The sequence below is a fragment of the Dipodomys ordii genome, unplaced genomic scaffold (assembly GCF_000151885.1).
Source record: "Dipodomys ordii isolate 6190 unplaced genomic scaffold, Dord_2.0 Scaffold7, whole genome shotgun sequence".
Lineage (NCBI taxonomy): Eukaryota > Metazoa > Chordata > Mammalia > Rodentia > Heteromyidae > Dipodomys > Dipodomys ordii.
Window position 1 is genome coordinate 21,746,751 of NW_012267223.1, and position 15,461 is coordinate 21,762,211.

The 15,461-nt window shown below is 38.9% G+C and overlaps 1 protein-coding gene across 1 annotated transcript in view; it reads right to left on the reverse strand.

The window, feature by feature from the left end:
- Smarce1 (SWI/SNF related, matrix associated, actin dependent regulator of chromatin, subfamily e, member 1) overlaps positions 1 to 15,205 on the reverse strand; it is a 22,965-nt gene extending 7,760 nt beyond the window's left edge. Inside the window, exons 1-7 of the mRNA XM_013037184.1 lie at positions 15,142 to 15,205; positions 12,898 to 12,949; positions 12,677 to 12,720; positions 9,157 to 9,261; positions 4,169 to 4,249; positions 2,916 to 3,047; positions 2,422 to 2,593 (exon numbers count right to left, since the gene is read on the reverse strand). Coding sequence (XP_012892638.1) covers positions 2,422 to 2,593; positions 2,916 to 3,047; positions 4,169 to 4,249; positions 9,157 to 9,261; positions 12,677 to 12,720; positions 12,898 to 12,904 — 541 coding nt within the window. The 5' untranslated portion in view covers positions 12,905 to 12,949; positions 15,142 to 15,205. The remainder of the gene's footprint in view (positions 1 to 2,421; positions 2,594 to 2,915; positions 3,048 to 4,168; positions 4,250 to 9,156; positions 9,262 to 12,676; positions 12,721 to 12,897; positions 12,950 to 15,141) is intronic.
- Positions 15,206 to 15,461: the final 256 nt, after the last annotated feature.

Sequence of the window (15,461 nt, forward strand, 5' to 3'; positions counted from 1 at the left end):
AAAAAGAAAAAAGCCGGAAGTGGCGCTGTGGCTCAAGTGGTAGAGCGCTAGCCTTGAGCTGAAGAGCTGAGGGACAGTGCTCAGGCCCAGAGTTCAGGCCCAATGACTGGACCCCCCCCCCAAAAAAAAATAAAACAATCATATAGCACTCTTTTCTTCATCTCAGCTTTGGTTCTATATTTTTTCACATACCTGGTAACAAACTGTATTGGTATCTACTTAGTTTTTTTTTTTTGTCATGGGACTTGAACTCTGGGCCTGGGCGCTGTCTCTTAGTTCTCCAGCTCAAGGCTAGCGCTCTACCACTTGAGACATAGGGCCACTTCCGGTTTTCTGGTGGTTTATTGGAGATGAGTCTCACACTTTCCTGCCGGGGCTGGCTTTGAACCGAGAACTCAGCCCCCTGAATAGCTAGGATTACAGGGGTGAGCCACCAGTGTCTGGCTAGTTTTTTTTTCTTTTGGGTCCGGTTGTGGGGCCTGAACTCTGGGCTTGGGCACTGTCCCTCAGCTCTTCAGCTCAAGGCTAGTGCTCTACCACTTGAGCCATAGCGCCACTTCCGGCTTTTTTTTTTTTTTGCTTATGTGGTGCTGAGGAATCGAACCTAGGGCCTCATGCATGCAAGGCAAGTGCTCTACCACTGAGCCACCTTCCCAGCCCCCCCCCTTTTTAAAATTAACTTATTAAAAAAAGATTTCTCTTATCCATTAGGACAGTTTGTCTCTGAACCACCTAATTGTCTTATTTTGTGTCTCACAGGAGTGGGGGAGCATATGCTGTAGAGGCTTGCATTGTTCTGTAGGTGATGGTCTCCAAAGTGTCATTTTAAAAAGCCTTCATGGTCCATATGTGATAGTGGTGCATCCTTATAATCCTAGCTATTTGGAAGGCTGAATCAGGAGGATCACAGTTCAAGGCTGGTCTGGGTGCATACATGAGAGCCTTTCTCAGCCAATAGTTGAGCAAGGTGGTGTATGCTTGTCATCTCAGCTATGACAAGAAACGTAAAATAGGCAGATTGTGATCCAGGTATACACCCAGGCAAAAAGCAAGACTCTATCTCAAAATAACCAGTGCAAAAAGGGGCTAGGAGAATGGCTCAGTTGCAGAACACCTGTCTATTAAGCTTGAGGTCTTGAATTCAAATCCTAGTACTGCCAAAAAAGAACTTCACTATCTTAGGTGAAGATTTGTCTAGTGGACCTAGTCATAGTCTATGGCTAAGGAAGTCAGCAGCTGCTGCCCGTATGCTGGTGGCTTTTGTTTCTCGGTTTTATGTACATTTCTATTTCACAAGTCCTCCAAGAGGATAAAGTTCAAAGTCTAAAGTTGTTCTTTTACTAGCATCTTAATCATTATGTGATACTTTACGGGTTGATTTAAAAACCTTTCTTTAACTTTGAAACACAACAGAAGGTTTGAGGCTGTTCCTGAGTGAACCTATTCAGTCCTTATCAAGTTCATGCTATGACTGCCTTTCACTTAAGGAAATCTTTACTTTCTGCTTCTGGTGTCTATGTTAAGTCCATAGACCTCACTCTCCCAATTGTCTGTAGAGTTGACTTTCTATTTTTTTAGTCTCGCATGGTTTTCCTTCCATTAACATTTCATTTGAGTAAGTACAGTCTGCCTATGTTAATCTCTGCAGCACTGCTAAGCCTGCTTAACTCTCAATATTATTTCCATCCCATATTCTGTTATCTGTATCATTACACTCTGTATTTATAAGAATATCTGGCACTATTCCAGGACAGTCCTTCAAAAACTCATCTTTGTTTTTTTTTTCATAGTACAATCATCCATGTCTTCAGTAGTATGTCCTGATATTACTGTTTCCTCCTCCATTGGCATTTTTAAATTTATTAAGAACTTGCAACTTTGTTGCTGCTACTTTAAAAATGGGATCCTAAATAATTTTCTTGCTGTTTGTGACTAACAGCTAGAACTTCCAATGTTCTCCACTTTGTGGCAACACACAGAAGTGATATCAACGTTTGTGCACCGTGTGTGTACATGATGCCTGCTTCTGGGCACCTTGCAGCTCCAGAGCCTGACCTGCACACTTGAATGAGGAAGCTGGCAGAAGCTTTCAGGATGTTCTAACCCTCTCCTCTAAGAATCTTAAATTCAGTAAATTTAACCAATGAGAAAACTAGATATAACTAGAAGACAATTGTAAAAACAGTTGAGGGAAAATCCCAATTGTGACTTAAATACCACACATTCTAAGTACAAAGATTTTGATAAGGTTTTTTGTTTTTAATAAACTATTTTCTTCACTGAAAGGAGTAAAAGAGTCACAAAAATCTTACTAAAAATAATTAAGATCCTAAAATAACACAAATTATGCCCATCCATTTAAGAAATAAATATTTTAACTCAGAGAAACTATAGAGAAATCCCACTCTCTTCGCTCCTCACCATCTGGGTCTTCAGCAGGTTGAATGCTCATGTAAGGTTCCCCTTTCTCCATGCGAGACTGTCTCTGTCGACTTTCTTCTTCTAATGCAGCTTCTGCACGGCTTTTTGCATTGATGTAAGCAAGGTATGCAGGGGAATTGTGATAGGCCTTCATAGATTCATTGTACTCTATCTGAAAGCCAAAGGATTTCCAACTTTATAATGAACAGTGTGCAAGTTACAGGGTATACCTGTAACATTTCATTTGAATATCAAGGAACTGATATAAAGCAGGATGCCATCATAGTGGTTAATATCTCCTTTTTATGGACAGGCACTCTGAGGTCTAGAGAAACCAAGTGACCAGACCCAGGCAGATAAGAGCCTCAATCCTCAAAAAAAAAAAAAAAAAAGCTGAGCCATCTCAGCTTTCTGATCAAGTTTTATGTTCCCTCTATTCACAATAAGCCAAGGATGGTTCACTTTACCCCATGTCCATCCCAAGTCTCTCTTACCTTTTCTGCTTCGTATTCGTTTAAATATTCTTGTTTCTCTTCATCAGTGAGATCTCGCCACATGCCACCAATAATCTTGCCAATCTCCCACAACTTTAGGTCGGGGTTGGAAGCTTTTACTTGGTCCCAGACCTTTAAAAAAGAAAGTAGTTGAAATCTCAATATTAATGCTTAAGCATGTACTTATTTAAAAATACTACTCAATGTAGAAACATTTAATAAACATAAACAAAAGAGAGGGCAGCATCAAACTCCTATGTTCTCATTAGCCTTTTTCAACAATTATTCATAGGTGGCTCATCTCCCTCTTTATCTGAAGGATTATTTTGAGGCAAATCTCAGACTTCATGTCACTACACATGAACATTTCAATTTGATAAGCCAAGAATATCTCCAATCATTGGAGATATTTACGATGAGTTAACTCAATAACCTAGCCTTTATCTCTAAAAGTTTATGTGAATTTAGAAGGAAAATAATTATCTGTATAATACAATGAAAATATATACGTAAGTATGAACAACTTTTTAAAAATTTCAAAGTATGACGAAAATGCTCCTCTGTTTAATGAGTAGATTCAGTTCAAGAGTTATATAGGTTCATCACCAAAAACCTGGAAAATTTAAAGAAGCATAAAGGAAATCAAAGTCAGCCTACAATTACTATTTTTGGCACTAACCATTGTTTACCAGTTTTTCCTTCTCAAAATTACATAAAAATATTGTGTGGTTGCTATTTTTTTTTTGGGGGGGGGAAACAGTATTAGAGTTTGAACTTTTTACTTTGCTAGGCTGGAATGATACTGCTGAACCATATTCTAGCCCACTATTATTTTTATTTTACTTATTAATTAAAATTTGTGGTGCTAGGGATGGATCCCAAGGCTTCTCACAGGCTAGGTAAACACTCTACTACTGAGCTATACTCCCAGTCTCTTATTTTATGAAAGATATTAACATATACAGTCTTCCCTTTTTCTACTTAACATTTTTTTCTCATACCATTCAATATTATCCAAAAGACATTACTTTGATGGCTATAGGACATTATGCATATGAACAGTTTATTTAGTCATGCTCCTCTCTCTGTATTTTAGTGGTGGAATTTCAAAATCAGACTGAACCTTTTATAAAGTTGTCTTTTATTCTCCCCCTGGAAGTTCAGAGAAAGCAGCTAAGCCTATCTAAAATTGCACATAAGGATGAAGGGCAGAGGTGGCTGTCCTCCTTCCCTCCCCATTTCCAGGTACCTACCTTTCTGCTGTACCTCATGTAGGGCATCAGCGGCTTATCTGGTGGCTTTGGGGGTTTTGGAATTGTAATACCAGAGGATGCCTACAAAAGAGGTAAATACATTCATTATTCAATTGTAAGAAGTTCACCGGTAACCTGAAAAGAGAGTCCCTTAAAAAGTTCTAATGCGCCTTTCTTCTACTCGTCCATGGATACAAGATTCTTTTATTTTCTCCACGGAAAATAGCTAGCACTGCAAATCCAGAAATGTTCATATGAAAAGAAAAAATGACTTTAAACATAGAACTTTGAACGTTTTACTTAGCAATTTACTGCGACTGCCTTGACAACCTGGCTGCAAGAACAAATAAAGTATTACGTAATAATCCAGACACTGAAAATACATGGTTATGTATCAAACATCTCACACTGAGGACATTACATGGCACCTTTTTGTTTTTCTCAACTGCCATTACACAAACAGTCAACACTTGATTATCTGCAGCAGGATCTGAATGCTGGCACTTACCATACTCACACTGCCTACAGGGGCCTTGAATCTATTGGTATTAGGTCAGGAATGCACACCCTCAGACACACCAGCAAACAACTACCTCTTTGGTTAAAAAGCAACCAAATAAGAATATTGGACATAGCTAGAAGGCAAGACAAAAAGTAAAAGAAACAAAAAGGCATTTCCTTTAGCACTAGAGATTTCACTTTTCTTAAGGGTGTATGCCTGTTATCTATTGTTGCTTTTTTTTTTCCTTTCTACTTTTGTGGTTTGGGGATCAAACCCAGAGTCTCACTAGAACTACTTCTAGTGGTTTCTTATGAGCTACTAAACCCTCACTTTTCATTGTTTTCAAGACCTAATCATAGTATAGAAGAAAACAACTTTCCCAGGAACAAAGCCCTGGCAGATATGGAGCCAGATTATGCTGTTTCCTAAGTCTTACATTAAAAAGCTTAAATTCATTAAAACTTTTTTTTTTTGTCTAGAAAAGGCATAAGAGGAAGAGGGAGAGTGGGATGTATAAGAAAAAGGATATAAAAAGAGGAGACACTGAAAAATATTTTTCAAAAGGATAAAAGAAGCAAGTGGGAGACAGAAAAAAATGAACAAGACAGCCATGTGATGAGTTTCTTCTGTAGACTGAGACCTAGGAGGAGAAACCAGGCAACTTCTGTTGGGTCCCCACATAAAGCTGCCACTCCACAACTGTTGTTTTTCAACGTTTTTGTCTCCTCTTTACATTACTGCATTCAAGTAATGATCTCAGAATAAGAAAAATCATGGCCCAATCACATTTTCCAAATCCTGGGAAAACCCTAATAATGACTTTCTCCATCAGGCCAGGAAAAAAAGCATTGGCTTTATTCTACCAAAATATGCAGCTGAATGGCAAATCCTTGATTACAGGGATAGGCCTCATTTTTCACTCAAGGGCCCCGGGAATGTCTGTACCCTTTCCACTGTGATTAAGACATGCTGCTTCTTTCTATACCAAGTTCTCCCTCCTTCCCTTACATACTTTAAAGTAACTCTACTTACTCCTTTATAGGATCATTAAGAGCATTATACACAAGGCAGTCCTTGCTTCAACTATTCTTACCACATCTCATGTGGGTTGCCCACACAGATTGACTCTGGTTTTAGCCACTGGGCAATGGAGTGATAGAGGGGTAGAATGAGGGACAGAAACTGCCAACAGTGGTGTTACCTAACAGCAGCCAGTAAGGGATATAGATAGGGACTAGGATTTGCAGGAGTTAACTTCTAAGGAGAAGGAACATCCTACAAGGCTAACCTCTATCATGGATTCATAGGGAAGAGGTAGTTTCTTCATGTCTGAAGTTATTAGAAAGCAAACATCCTGTAGAACAGGAACTGGGTTACAAGTAACAATGGAATTGTGCCCATAATTGAAGGTGGCAGGCCACTGGTTGGCCGTTTTTAAAGAAATCTGAAGAAGAAAAACATTCTAACATGTCTGTGTTTTTAAGCTGTATGAATTAAAACACTTTTACAAACAAGGTATACCCATATGTGTTTTCAAAGACTCATAATTTATAACACTAATAGATTTGCTTATTTTCCATTTTTTCTCCCAGAGAAAGGCACACAAATCATCTGCATAGGGAGGTCCTATTTCATTTACAAATACAAAAACAAATCTCCTAAATTCCATTAAAATAAAGTGAAATTCCAGTATGCAGTTAGGCTCCTGAAGAAGGAACTATCTCCAACTTAACATCTCTCACTATACTATCTTAAACATTTCTTTACCCTCGAAGACCAAACCAGTCCAAAAGCAAAAACTCAAAGTTTGAACGTTACATTAGCCCTTTCTCCTTAAAAAGTCATAATGAAAATACCCAACCATTGCCTTGTGGGGATGTCATCCTCTGAGGTACAAGAAAACTACAGTTGGCTTTTACTAACTGGCAGCGTTGTGAGTTTTGGAGTGGTCCAATTTCCTTTTTTTTTTTGCCAGTCCTGGGGCTTGAACTCAGGGCCTGGGCACTGTCTCTGAGCTTCTTTTGCTCAAGGCTAGCACTCTACCACTTGAGCCACAGCACCACTTCTGGTTTTTTCTGTTTATGTAGTACTGGGGAATGGAACCCAGGGCTTCATGCATGCTAGGCAAGCACTCTACCACTAAGCCACATTCTCAGCCCCCAATTTCTATTTTTGATATGGTTCTTGCCTTGTTGATCAAGAAAATTACTGCTAGTACCAACTCTCCAATTTGCAACAAAGTGGGGGAAAACAAGTAATTCCACTGGTTAGAACTATGCTTACCTAATAGTCATGTACAAAGAACTCCATGGACAAAATTCATAGTTTTGTGTGCTGTGGCCACTCTGTTTTTTGTTTTCTTTTTGGTAGTTTCTGAAGTCCTAGCTGCATCTCTTAAGGGTTTTCTACTGGGGAAAGAATTTTACTAAAGCAGGGAAGTAGGTTTGTCTTAATCAGTTTCCATACCTATATTTAAGAAAGTGTGAATCTGAAGGAAGAACTACACTCAAAGCTATCCTAAGCACCCCCAAAGGCCTCAACTTGCTATCTAAGTGTCCTACTCTTTGGCAAGTACCCTTCAAACTCTTCAGTACTTCATAGACTTGGCCTATCAGATCAATTTGCAGACCTTAACTCCCAATTGGTAGCAACCCTCAATGTAGTATAAATTGGGGTTAGGGTCATCTAAAAAACCCACATTTATGATGGTTGAAATCAGAGCTGTTAAGTCCTAACACAGCTAAATTAGAGATATAGAAGTTTGAAACCTCCACATAGTTGAGGCCCTTCACTCGGCTATTTGATTACACTTGGGTTTGATGTTAAAAGGACAAAAAAAAAATACATGAAAACAACCACAAAGAACCAAAACACCAAATTTCCCAGGCACAACAATTCTGCTGTATTAATGTACCCTGAAGCTGGTGCTAGGTATAAATACTAGATTCTTAATGTTCCCCAGGAAGGGAAGGGGAAAAATGAGTGACTGACCCATGACCCAGGCCCAGAGACAAGGAGTGTATTTTTCTTTTCTTAGTTAGGGCTCCATGAGTGACCTTACTTTATCAACACCCCAAAATAAGAACAAAACACACATAAAACAAAAACTAATTATTCTGGCATCACAGTTTCTATTCCTATTCCATTATTAATATAGATAATCAAGAGCTGACTGTATAGAGCTACTAAATGCAATAATTTTCTTATTTACTGCCTGTGAATAAATTTCTGTGTTAATGTGAATGATCCAAAATTGGTTCTTCTCATTTAAAATATTCTTTCTTGTCTGAAAACCTTACCACTCAGTACACTATGAAACACCACATTTAGGCCAGGGGAAAACATGTACTGATGCACATAAAAACCATATGCATTATGAAATGCATACATAAACACACTATCAGAACTCTTTTTCTGGATACCATGAAATATGCATGGCACATAAACTTGATATGTGTATGAGGTACAAATTATGCAGAAACAATGAAAAATTCAGACATACAAAAACTATCAAGCTAAGCAATGTGCTTACCAAGATAGACACACAATTTGGTAGTTACGAATTTTCAGTTTGCAGCTTGACTACAGGGTGAGAGGGTTTTCTGAAGTTACATTAATTGAATAAGCTTATTATGTATGAATAGACCAAAATGAAAACCAGGTATTAAAAAGGTTATAGCTTTCTTGGGTTGTATATATTCTTACCAACACCACATTTCAGAGTATGTAAGGTATTTGACTTTTGGATTTACTTTACCTAAACTTCTTGAATGGAGTTTAAGAGAAAAATTTGAGGTATCTCATCCAACTTTGATTATCTTAAGTTGATTACTTAAATCAAACATCCTAAATTTTAGAACTCCTATCCCTGATACTATGGGTTAGAAACTGACTTCTAGTTATAATTATCTGATACCTGATTTAATTTCATTCAACTTTTATTCTGTAATTCTTAGAGGAGAAAGTCTTTTTCTCTTTTCGACTGGAGAGAAATAAGCCTGTTAGACAGTCAATTAAATCCAAAAGACAAATAACTATGTATAGCAATTTGGACTGGCAGGTCAGTCAAAAGCTTTCAAACCCTGAAAAGCCAGGTTTGAAAGCCTCGCATGTATAAACCACCTGAGTTCTGAGACCAATGCCATTTACCTTAGAAAAAGAAAAGATACTTTTCATAACAAAAAGAGTATTTTAACCACAAAATTCTCAATTTGTTAATATAGCATAAGCATCGAGTGCCCAAGGTTTGATCCCTACTGAACACCAAACAGAATTTTTCTTTCATATACATATCCAGATCACACTATTTTATTTTTTAGTGTCAGATTATACAATGAATGTTTAAAATAATTGAAAAGCCTGGTTAATTTTTTTTTTCCATTTTCTTTTCAATGGCTGTGCTTATAATTCAAAAGGACCTAACTCTGGAGGCATTTCTGGTCAATTCCAGTTGTTTGCCGGAGGCTGTAATAGTTGATTCTCCTACCGTGACCCGGCTGTTGGTGCCCGGGTTCCCTCCCAGCCTGTAGTTGTTGTAGGCGAGATGACTGTATGGATTGTATCCCACAAACCCTGGTGTGCTGGGCATTTGCTGATGGAAACAAATGAGACAAAAACACGAATGAGAAATGAGCTCAAACGAGGAAAACACAGAAATGAAAAATGATCTGCATATGGCATGCAAAAGCAACCTGAATTTAAACAAGCAATGATGTGTTGTAATTTACTTTTACTTTCACCGGGAAACCAATGTTGCAAGTGTTCTCCCACCCCTTTTTTTTGGCAAGGACTGGGGGAGGAGGGGTCTGTTTGTGAGAGTGTGAATGTGTGTGGTTTGTTTTTGAGAAAAGCAATATACTGAAGTATCTCAAACATTCAGGATTACTTTATGGGCAATAGTATGATAGAATAACTTAGCAATATGTGATGCCTGAGCTTGAAGTGTGATAAGCTGGAGGTTTGAAAACACTACATGCAAAACAAAACATGATTTATTTGACAGTTATGTAGATGTCACCAAAGTGTTTATCTTCTAAGAACAAATAAAACCAAGAAATGGATCTCCTTTCCAAAGACAGCTTTAAATACTTTTATGTAAGAAATGAGACTCAGGAAGCCAGGAGTTGTCAATAGAAAAGAATGTATATTGGACTCAATGGATGTAACATGCATGATCTCAAAACAGACTTGTAAGAAATGCATGGATTTCATTCTGGGGTACTATCTGATCTTTCCAACTCAGTTATTCTTTTTTTTTTTGTTGTTGTTGTGCTGTCACTAGGGATTGAACTCAGGGCCTGGGCACTGTCCTTTAGCTTTTTCCACTGAAGGTTAGTGCTCTACTACTTGAGCCACAGCCCCACTTTGGGCTTTTTGGTGGTTAGCTGGAAATATAGAGTCTCAAAGACTTTCCTGCTTAGGATGTCTTTGAACCATGATGCTTACTTAGATCTCAGCTAGGATTACAGGTGTAAGCCACTGGTACTTGGCTTCTGGTTATTCTTATATAGGCTTTCTCTTCCATCTCTTCTTTGACCCATCTATCATAGGTCAACCACAACCAATTTCTGCAACTAATCTTAGTAGGAACTATTTTTCTCATCAACAGACTTGACCTTTCCTTTTTTTCTTCCATCTAGTTTCCTTTCAAAACACAACTATTCACTGCAGCAACAGAGTTTTTGTCTTTTGTGAATTATGTGTAGATGTAATCACACATGAGCTCTTATGGAACAGTGAGTGGCCTTGTGGTTGATACAATGACATCTTATGTTCATGAAGATCATGGTATAATGCATAAAATAATGTAGCAAAGAGAGACCAAATGTAGGGTATTTTACCTCAATCATAACAAGTGACAGTAATTTCATTTTTACATGCAATTAATAGTACTGATTCCAACTTATATAATATAATGCACATTAACACATTCCAACTAGGCTTTAGCTGTCATACAATAAGCACAATATTCTAAAACATGCTGCTGTACATATCTTTAGTGTCCAAAGACATTCAAGCAGGCAGCACACTTGATACTTTTTAGGAGAAAAGAGAACAATCAAATTGATCAATTAATTTCTAGCCTACAGAGTTAGAGAAGACGCAAGTTAAGCATATTTAGGTAGGCAAAGCACAGATGAAGTATCAAGGCATAAAAGAAGTGTCTGTCATGTGGAGTGGTGGTGGTAGAGGGGGGTGGTGATGGTGGTGGTAGGAGTAATGAAATTAAAAAAATAAAAGAATAGTCAATTTACTTTTCATTCTGTTGAAGGATCTTATTCTTATTTTCTGATTTATTTTGTATATCAATAAGAAATTATGATGGCACAGAAATATAACTTAAAAAGGCAAAAAATCTTTTTATGTATGAAATCTAAAAGGCATACTTGTTTTTGAAATGTTTTAATCTCAAAAATATCAAGCTTGTCCTTGAGATCTTATATACTGTTGGAGGCAGTTTTTATAGTAAAATGATACTGCCACAGGTTGCATAACCATTCACTACTCAACAGAATCACTGTCCAATTTATGAGGCAAAAGTGTAGGAAAAATTAGGGAACTAAAAGAAATTAAAACACTAGAACTATCCCATTTCCAAAGGTGAAATACATGGTTACATCTCTGAGGTCAGACTCTCAGCTGTTCAACTTTATGCGGATGGCCATGAATATAATGCCATGGAGATGGTAGTAAGAAATACTTTGATCTAAGAAGGAAAACAAACCACGCACAGGCTTTGAGGTCTTCTGGAATCAACTTTAGAGACTGTGTATATGATATGAACTGAGAAAGAATGATACGGTATCTCTTTTTTAAAAGTACTTAAATTATTGATAATTGTAACTAAAGCATACATCTGAGGGTTAGTAAACAAATTAGATTTCTAGTGGAGAAAACAAAATTACACAAAGAAATAATTAGTGGTTAAAAAAAGTAGACTAGTCTGAAATTGAGGTTGTAGGAGATATGGAAGGAAGTACTAACAACTAGCAAAGAATTAAATGTGAGCCAGGCATGGTGGTGAATGCCTGTAATCCCAGCATGTGGGAGGCTGAGACAGGTAGATCCCGAGTTTGAGGCCAGCCTGGGCTACATGCCAAGACCCTGTCTCAAAAAAAAAAAAAAAAAGCGGGGTGGGGAAGAGAAAGAGGGAGAATATGGTCATGTTAACACTATTTTGTTTAAAAAATAGTAATAAGGAAGCCATTTCATCAAGTCCTGAACAGTTACTATTAAATCTGTAGTGTGGTTTGGATTATTATTTTACACGCTGATCAAGCTGGGCCAGAGTTAACTGGGTGAAAAAAACTAGTTCACATCAATTACTTAAAATACTTTGAAACAGATCAATTTCAAAAGCAATAAAATGTAATTTACAGAATGAAATAAAACCCAATAGTAACATATGACCCATAGATAATAAAATCATTACTTGAACAGCTTGAAAATAAAGATTTACCATGAGGCATAATTATTAGAAGCTTGTTTAATATAAAAATTTTATATATTGACAAGATTTTTTTCATTATTATTATTTTTTTCTTGTGGTACTGAGGATCAAATCCAGGGCCTTTATATATACTAGACAAGAAGTCTGCCACTGAATACTTCCCCATACTCAGACAAGAAAAGAGAAAAATGTAACCAGTTGAAGGTTAGGTTTAAACAAATGAAATGTCAGTAAAAGCACTCATTGAATATCAACTTAAAAGACTCCTAATAGTGAAGATTAACAAAAGAGAAGTGTTAAACTGGTTAATTCGCATTAAGGAAAAAACCAAACAGAGCATAGGATGTTGGAATTTCATAATTTTTTTTTCTTTTTAAAATGTTGGGGTTGGTTCAAGGTAAGCTGTAAAGAGTTATTTTATTTAGTAGGAAGTGTTTTTTAGCTGAATTTTTCATCCTGTGGCTGTGATGATTGAGTGACTATCACTGGAAGACATTTGGGTTTTTGTATCAAGGCCAGACTTGGCTATTACATTAACAAGAAAATTAAAACTTACTGTTGCAGGAGCTGGGGTGGGAGGTGGGGCATAAGATGGTCTTTCTGTTTGAAAGAAAATAAATAACTTCTTGTAAACAACTGAGATATAATACTATGCAACAAAACTACCAATGGTCCTGTTTTGAAGAAAAAAATTTTTGAGAGTATTTTGGAATTCCCATTTGCTAGGGCATTAGTCTCTTATTAACATAGATGATAAATATAAAAATTGAAACTTACTTGACATTTTGGAAGATTAAGTTCTCAGTTCCTTAAGAATGAATCTGAGACACTAAAATAAAAAAAAAGAAAAAAAAGGAAAAAAAAAAGAGAATCAAAACTCAGCAAGCATAAGAGAATGTTTTCCTAAAGAATAGGGTAGTTTAATTGGTATTTCTGAGCAAAATTACTTCACTTTTAATTGCTAGTAATCAAGCCTTTTGAATATTTTATCTAGTTCTTTTAGGTCATTAGGTTGATCAGAATTAAATGACTAAAATAAATTACTGGGACATTTAGAGTAATATGAGAAATGTACTGCTAGATTTTTGCTTATGATACCGAGCCACGTCTTATATGGAAAACATTTTGCAGATGCCATGTAAACGTTTACTCAGACTGATAAAAAAAATAATGACAATAGAATGTGATGTATTATCAGGGTGATCCCAACAAGGCCTTGCAGATACTGACAACTCCCTGATCAACAGCTCTCCCTTGCTTTTTGAAGTAACAACCTCTGTATGAATACAGCAGCATTTTACTCCTGGCACAATAATGAATTTCACAACCTCCATATTGGTCAAATAGCTTAAAACTGTTGGGAGTTAAATCTGGAGAGTCTACATGAGAACTCTTATTCCTCCTCTTCCTCAATGGCACTTTCTTGATAAATTATCTGGGCAGAATTTTTTTCCATTTGTATTCATACCTATAATGATGTGATACATTTTTCCCCCCTGATCTCTGAATATGGCTAGATTTTGTGTTGCTAGGAAATGGAGCTCATCTAATTTATTCCTAGCTCCATTCTTAATAAATTTTGTCTGAATATTGCCAGCTCACAATATGAGCTTGTTCCTTATATCAATATACATCACAAATGCTAAGGGGGTAAAGCATTAAGGAGACAGATATTCATTTTTAGAAGGCAAACTTCTGTGAGTACTGCAGTATTTCCATCAATGTTTTGTAAAGCAAGCATTTTTTTGGGGGGGGAAGGGGGGGCAGATCTATGGTTTGAACTCAGGGCCTGAGCACTGTCCCTGGGCGATTTAGCTCAAGGCTAGCACTCTCCCACTTGAGCCACAGCTCCACTTCCAGCTGTGTGTGTGTGTGTGTGTGTGTGTGTGTGTGTGTGCCTAATTGGAGATTTTCCTGCCCAGGCTGGCACTGAACTGCGATCCTCAGATCTCAGCTAGGATTACAGGTGTGGGCCACCAATGCCTGGGTGTATTTTGCATTTCAAGGAAACTCCTTGGAGTATCAGAATAAGAGTCCCGGCATGCAGATAGCTTATTTTGTTCAATGGTCCAACCTGGATCTCTCTTTCTTTAAGCAACAGACAGAAAGCTTAAGACTCCTTTGAAGTCTTATTCCTTACACACATTAAGGGAGCTGTCATATCCAATAGGCCTTGCTGTAGGGAGCCCTTAACAGAAACTGCCACAGCACCCTGTACATTGCATTTCACTGGTTTAACTCTTTCAGATGACTGCTCGCCTTTGCTGGAATTGAAATCCTTAAGGGTGGGTTTGTGCATTTATTTATCCACCTTGGATCCATCCCTCGAGGCTGGCCCAGAACAGATTCTCACTATGCATTTGTTGAATAATTACCTTATAAGGGGAGAGGCTTATTATACGACCCGGGCTCACCAGTCACAACGACCCTACGAGATTACATTCCGCTCTCCCCCTTTTACAGATGATAAAACGGAGTCTCAGGGCGTGGAAGTTTAAACTCGCCAGCAAGCGCCAGTTGATGGGTTTCAAAGCCCAGGTCACACTTGTCTCAGAGAGTTTCCGCTCCTCACTCCCAAGTCCACGTCGTGAGTCCCTCCCCCCCCGCCCCGCCCCCCTAGATCACTGCCAGAACCAAAATGGGGAAGGGGGAGAACCACCTTTCCGGGGAGGGATGAAGACCCCCAGCAAGGCTTTGCTGGCGCCACGGGCTGCTTCTGAAGCCATTTCCTTAGCGTCTGTCACGGAGGGTGCACTTTCCTGACAAGTGCCCCCAAGGTGCAGTGCTGGGACCGGGGAGGGGTGCACAGGTGCTGCGACCAGTGCAGGAGGTGGGGGGAGGGCGTCGCGTCCCGGCTGGGGCTTCCTCGCGCTACTAGGCCTCACCGAGGCCCGATGGACCCCCAGCTCCGGCCCCAGCGGCCACGCCTGGAGACTCAGCGGGAACTCGAGGTTCCGGCCGACGGGGACAGCACAGCTCACCACCCTCCCGACCGGGTCGGGCCCATTTGGAGACACTCACCCGCGGGCCGAGAAGGCGGCCGCAGCTCCGGCTCCGCTTCCCTTTGTCCCGCGCTCGCCCCGCCCCTGCCGCGCGCCTGCGCTTCCGCGGCCGCACTTTCCACACGCCGCGGGAAGGCCTTCCGGGCTCTCCGCGCGTCTCTTCTGAGAGGAAAGAACGCTTCTGGGGAGGGACGCGGTGGCGGGTCTTTTATTTTTATTTTTTTACATTAATTTTAGGTCTCAGAGTTTTCTCCAAACGTCCCGACTTGGGGACGCTTTCCGAAGCCGGACGCCGATTCGTCACGACGAGGTTCCGAGCAGGCCCGGCGGCGGACGGGG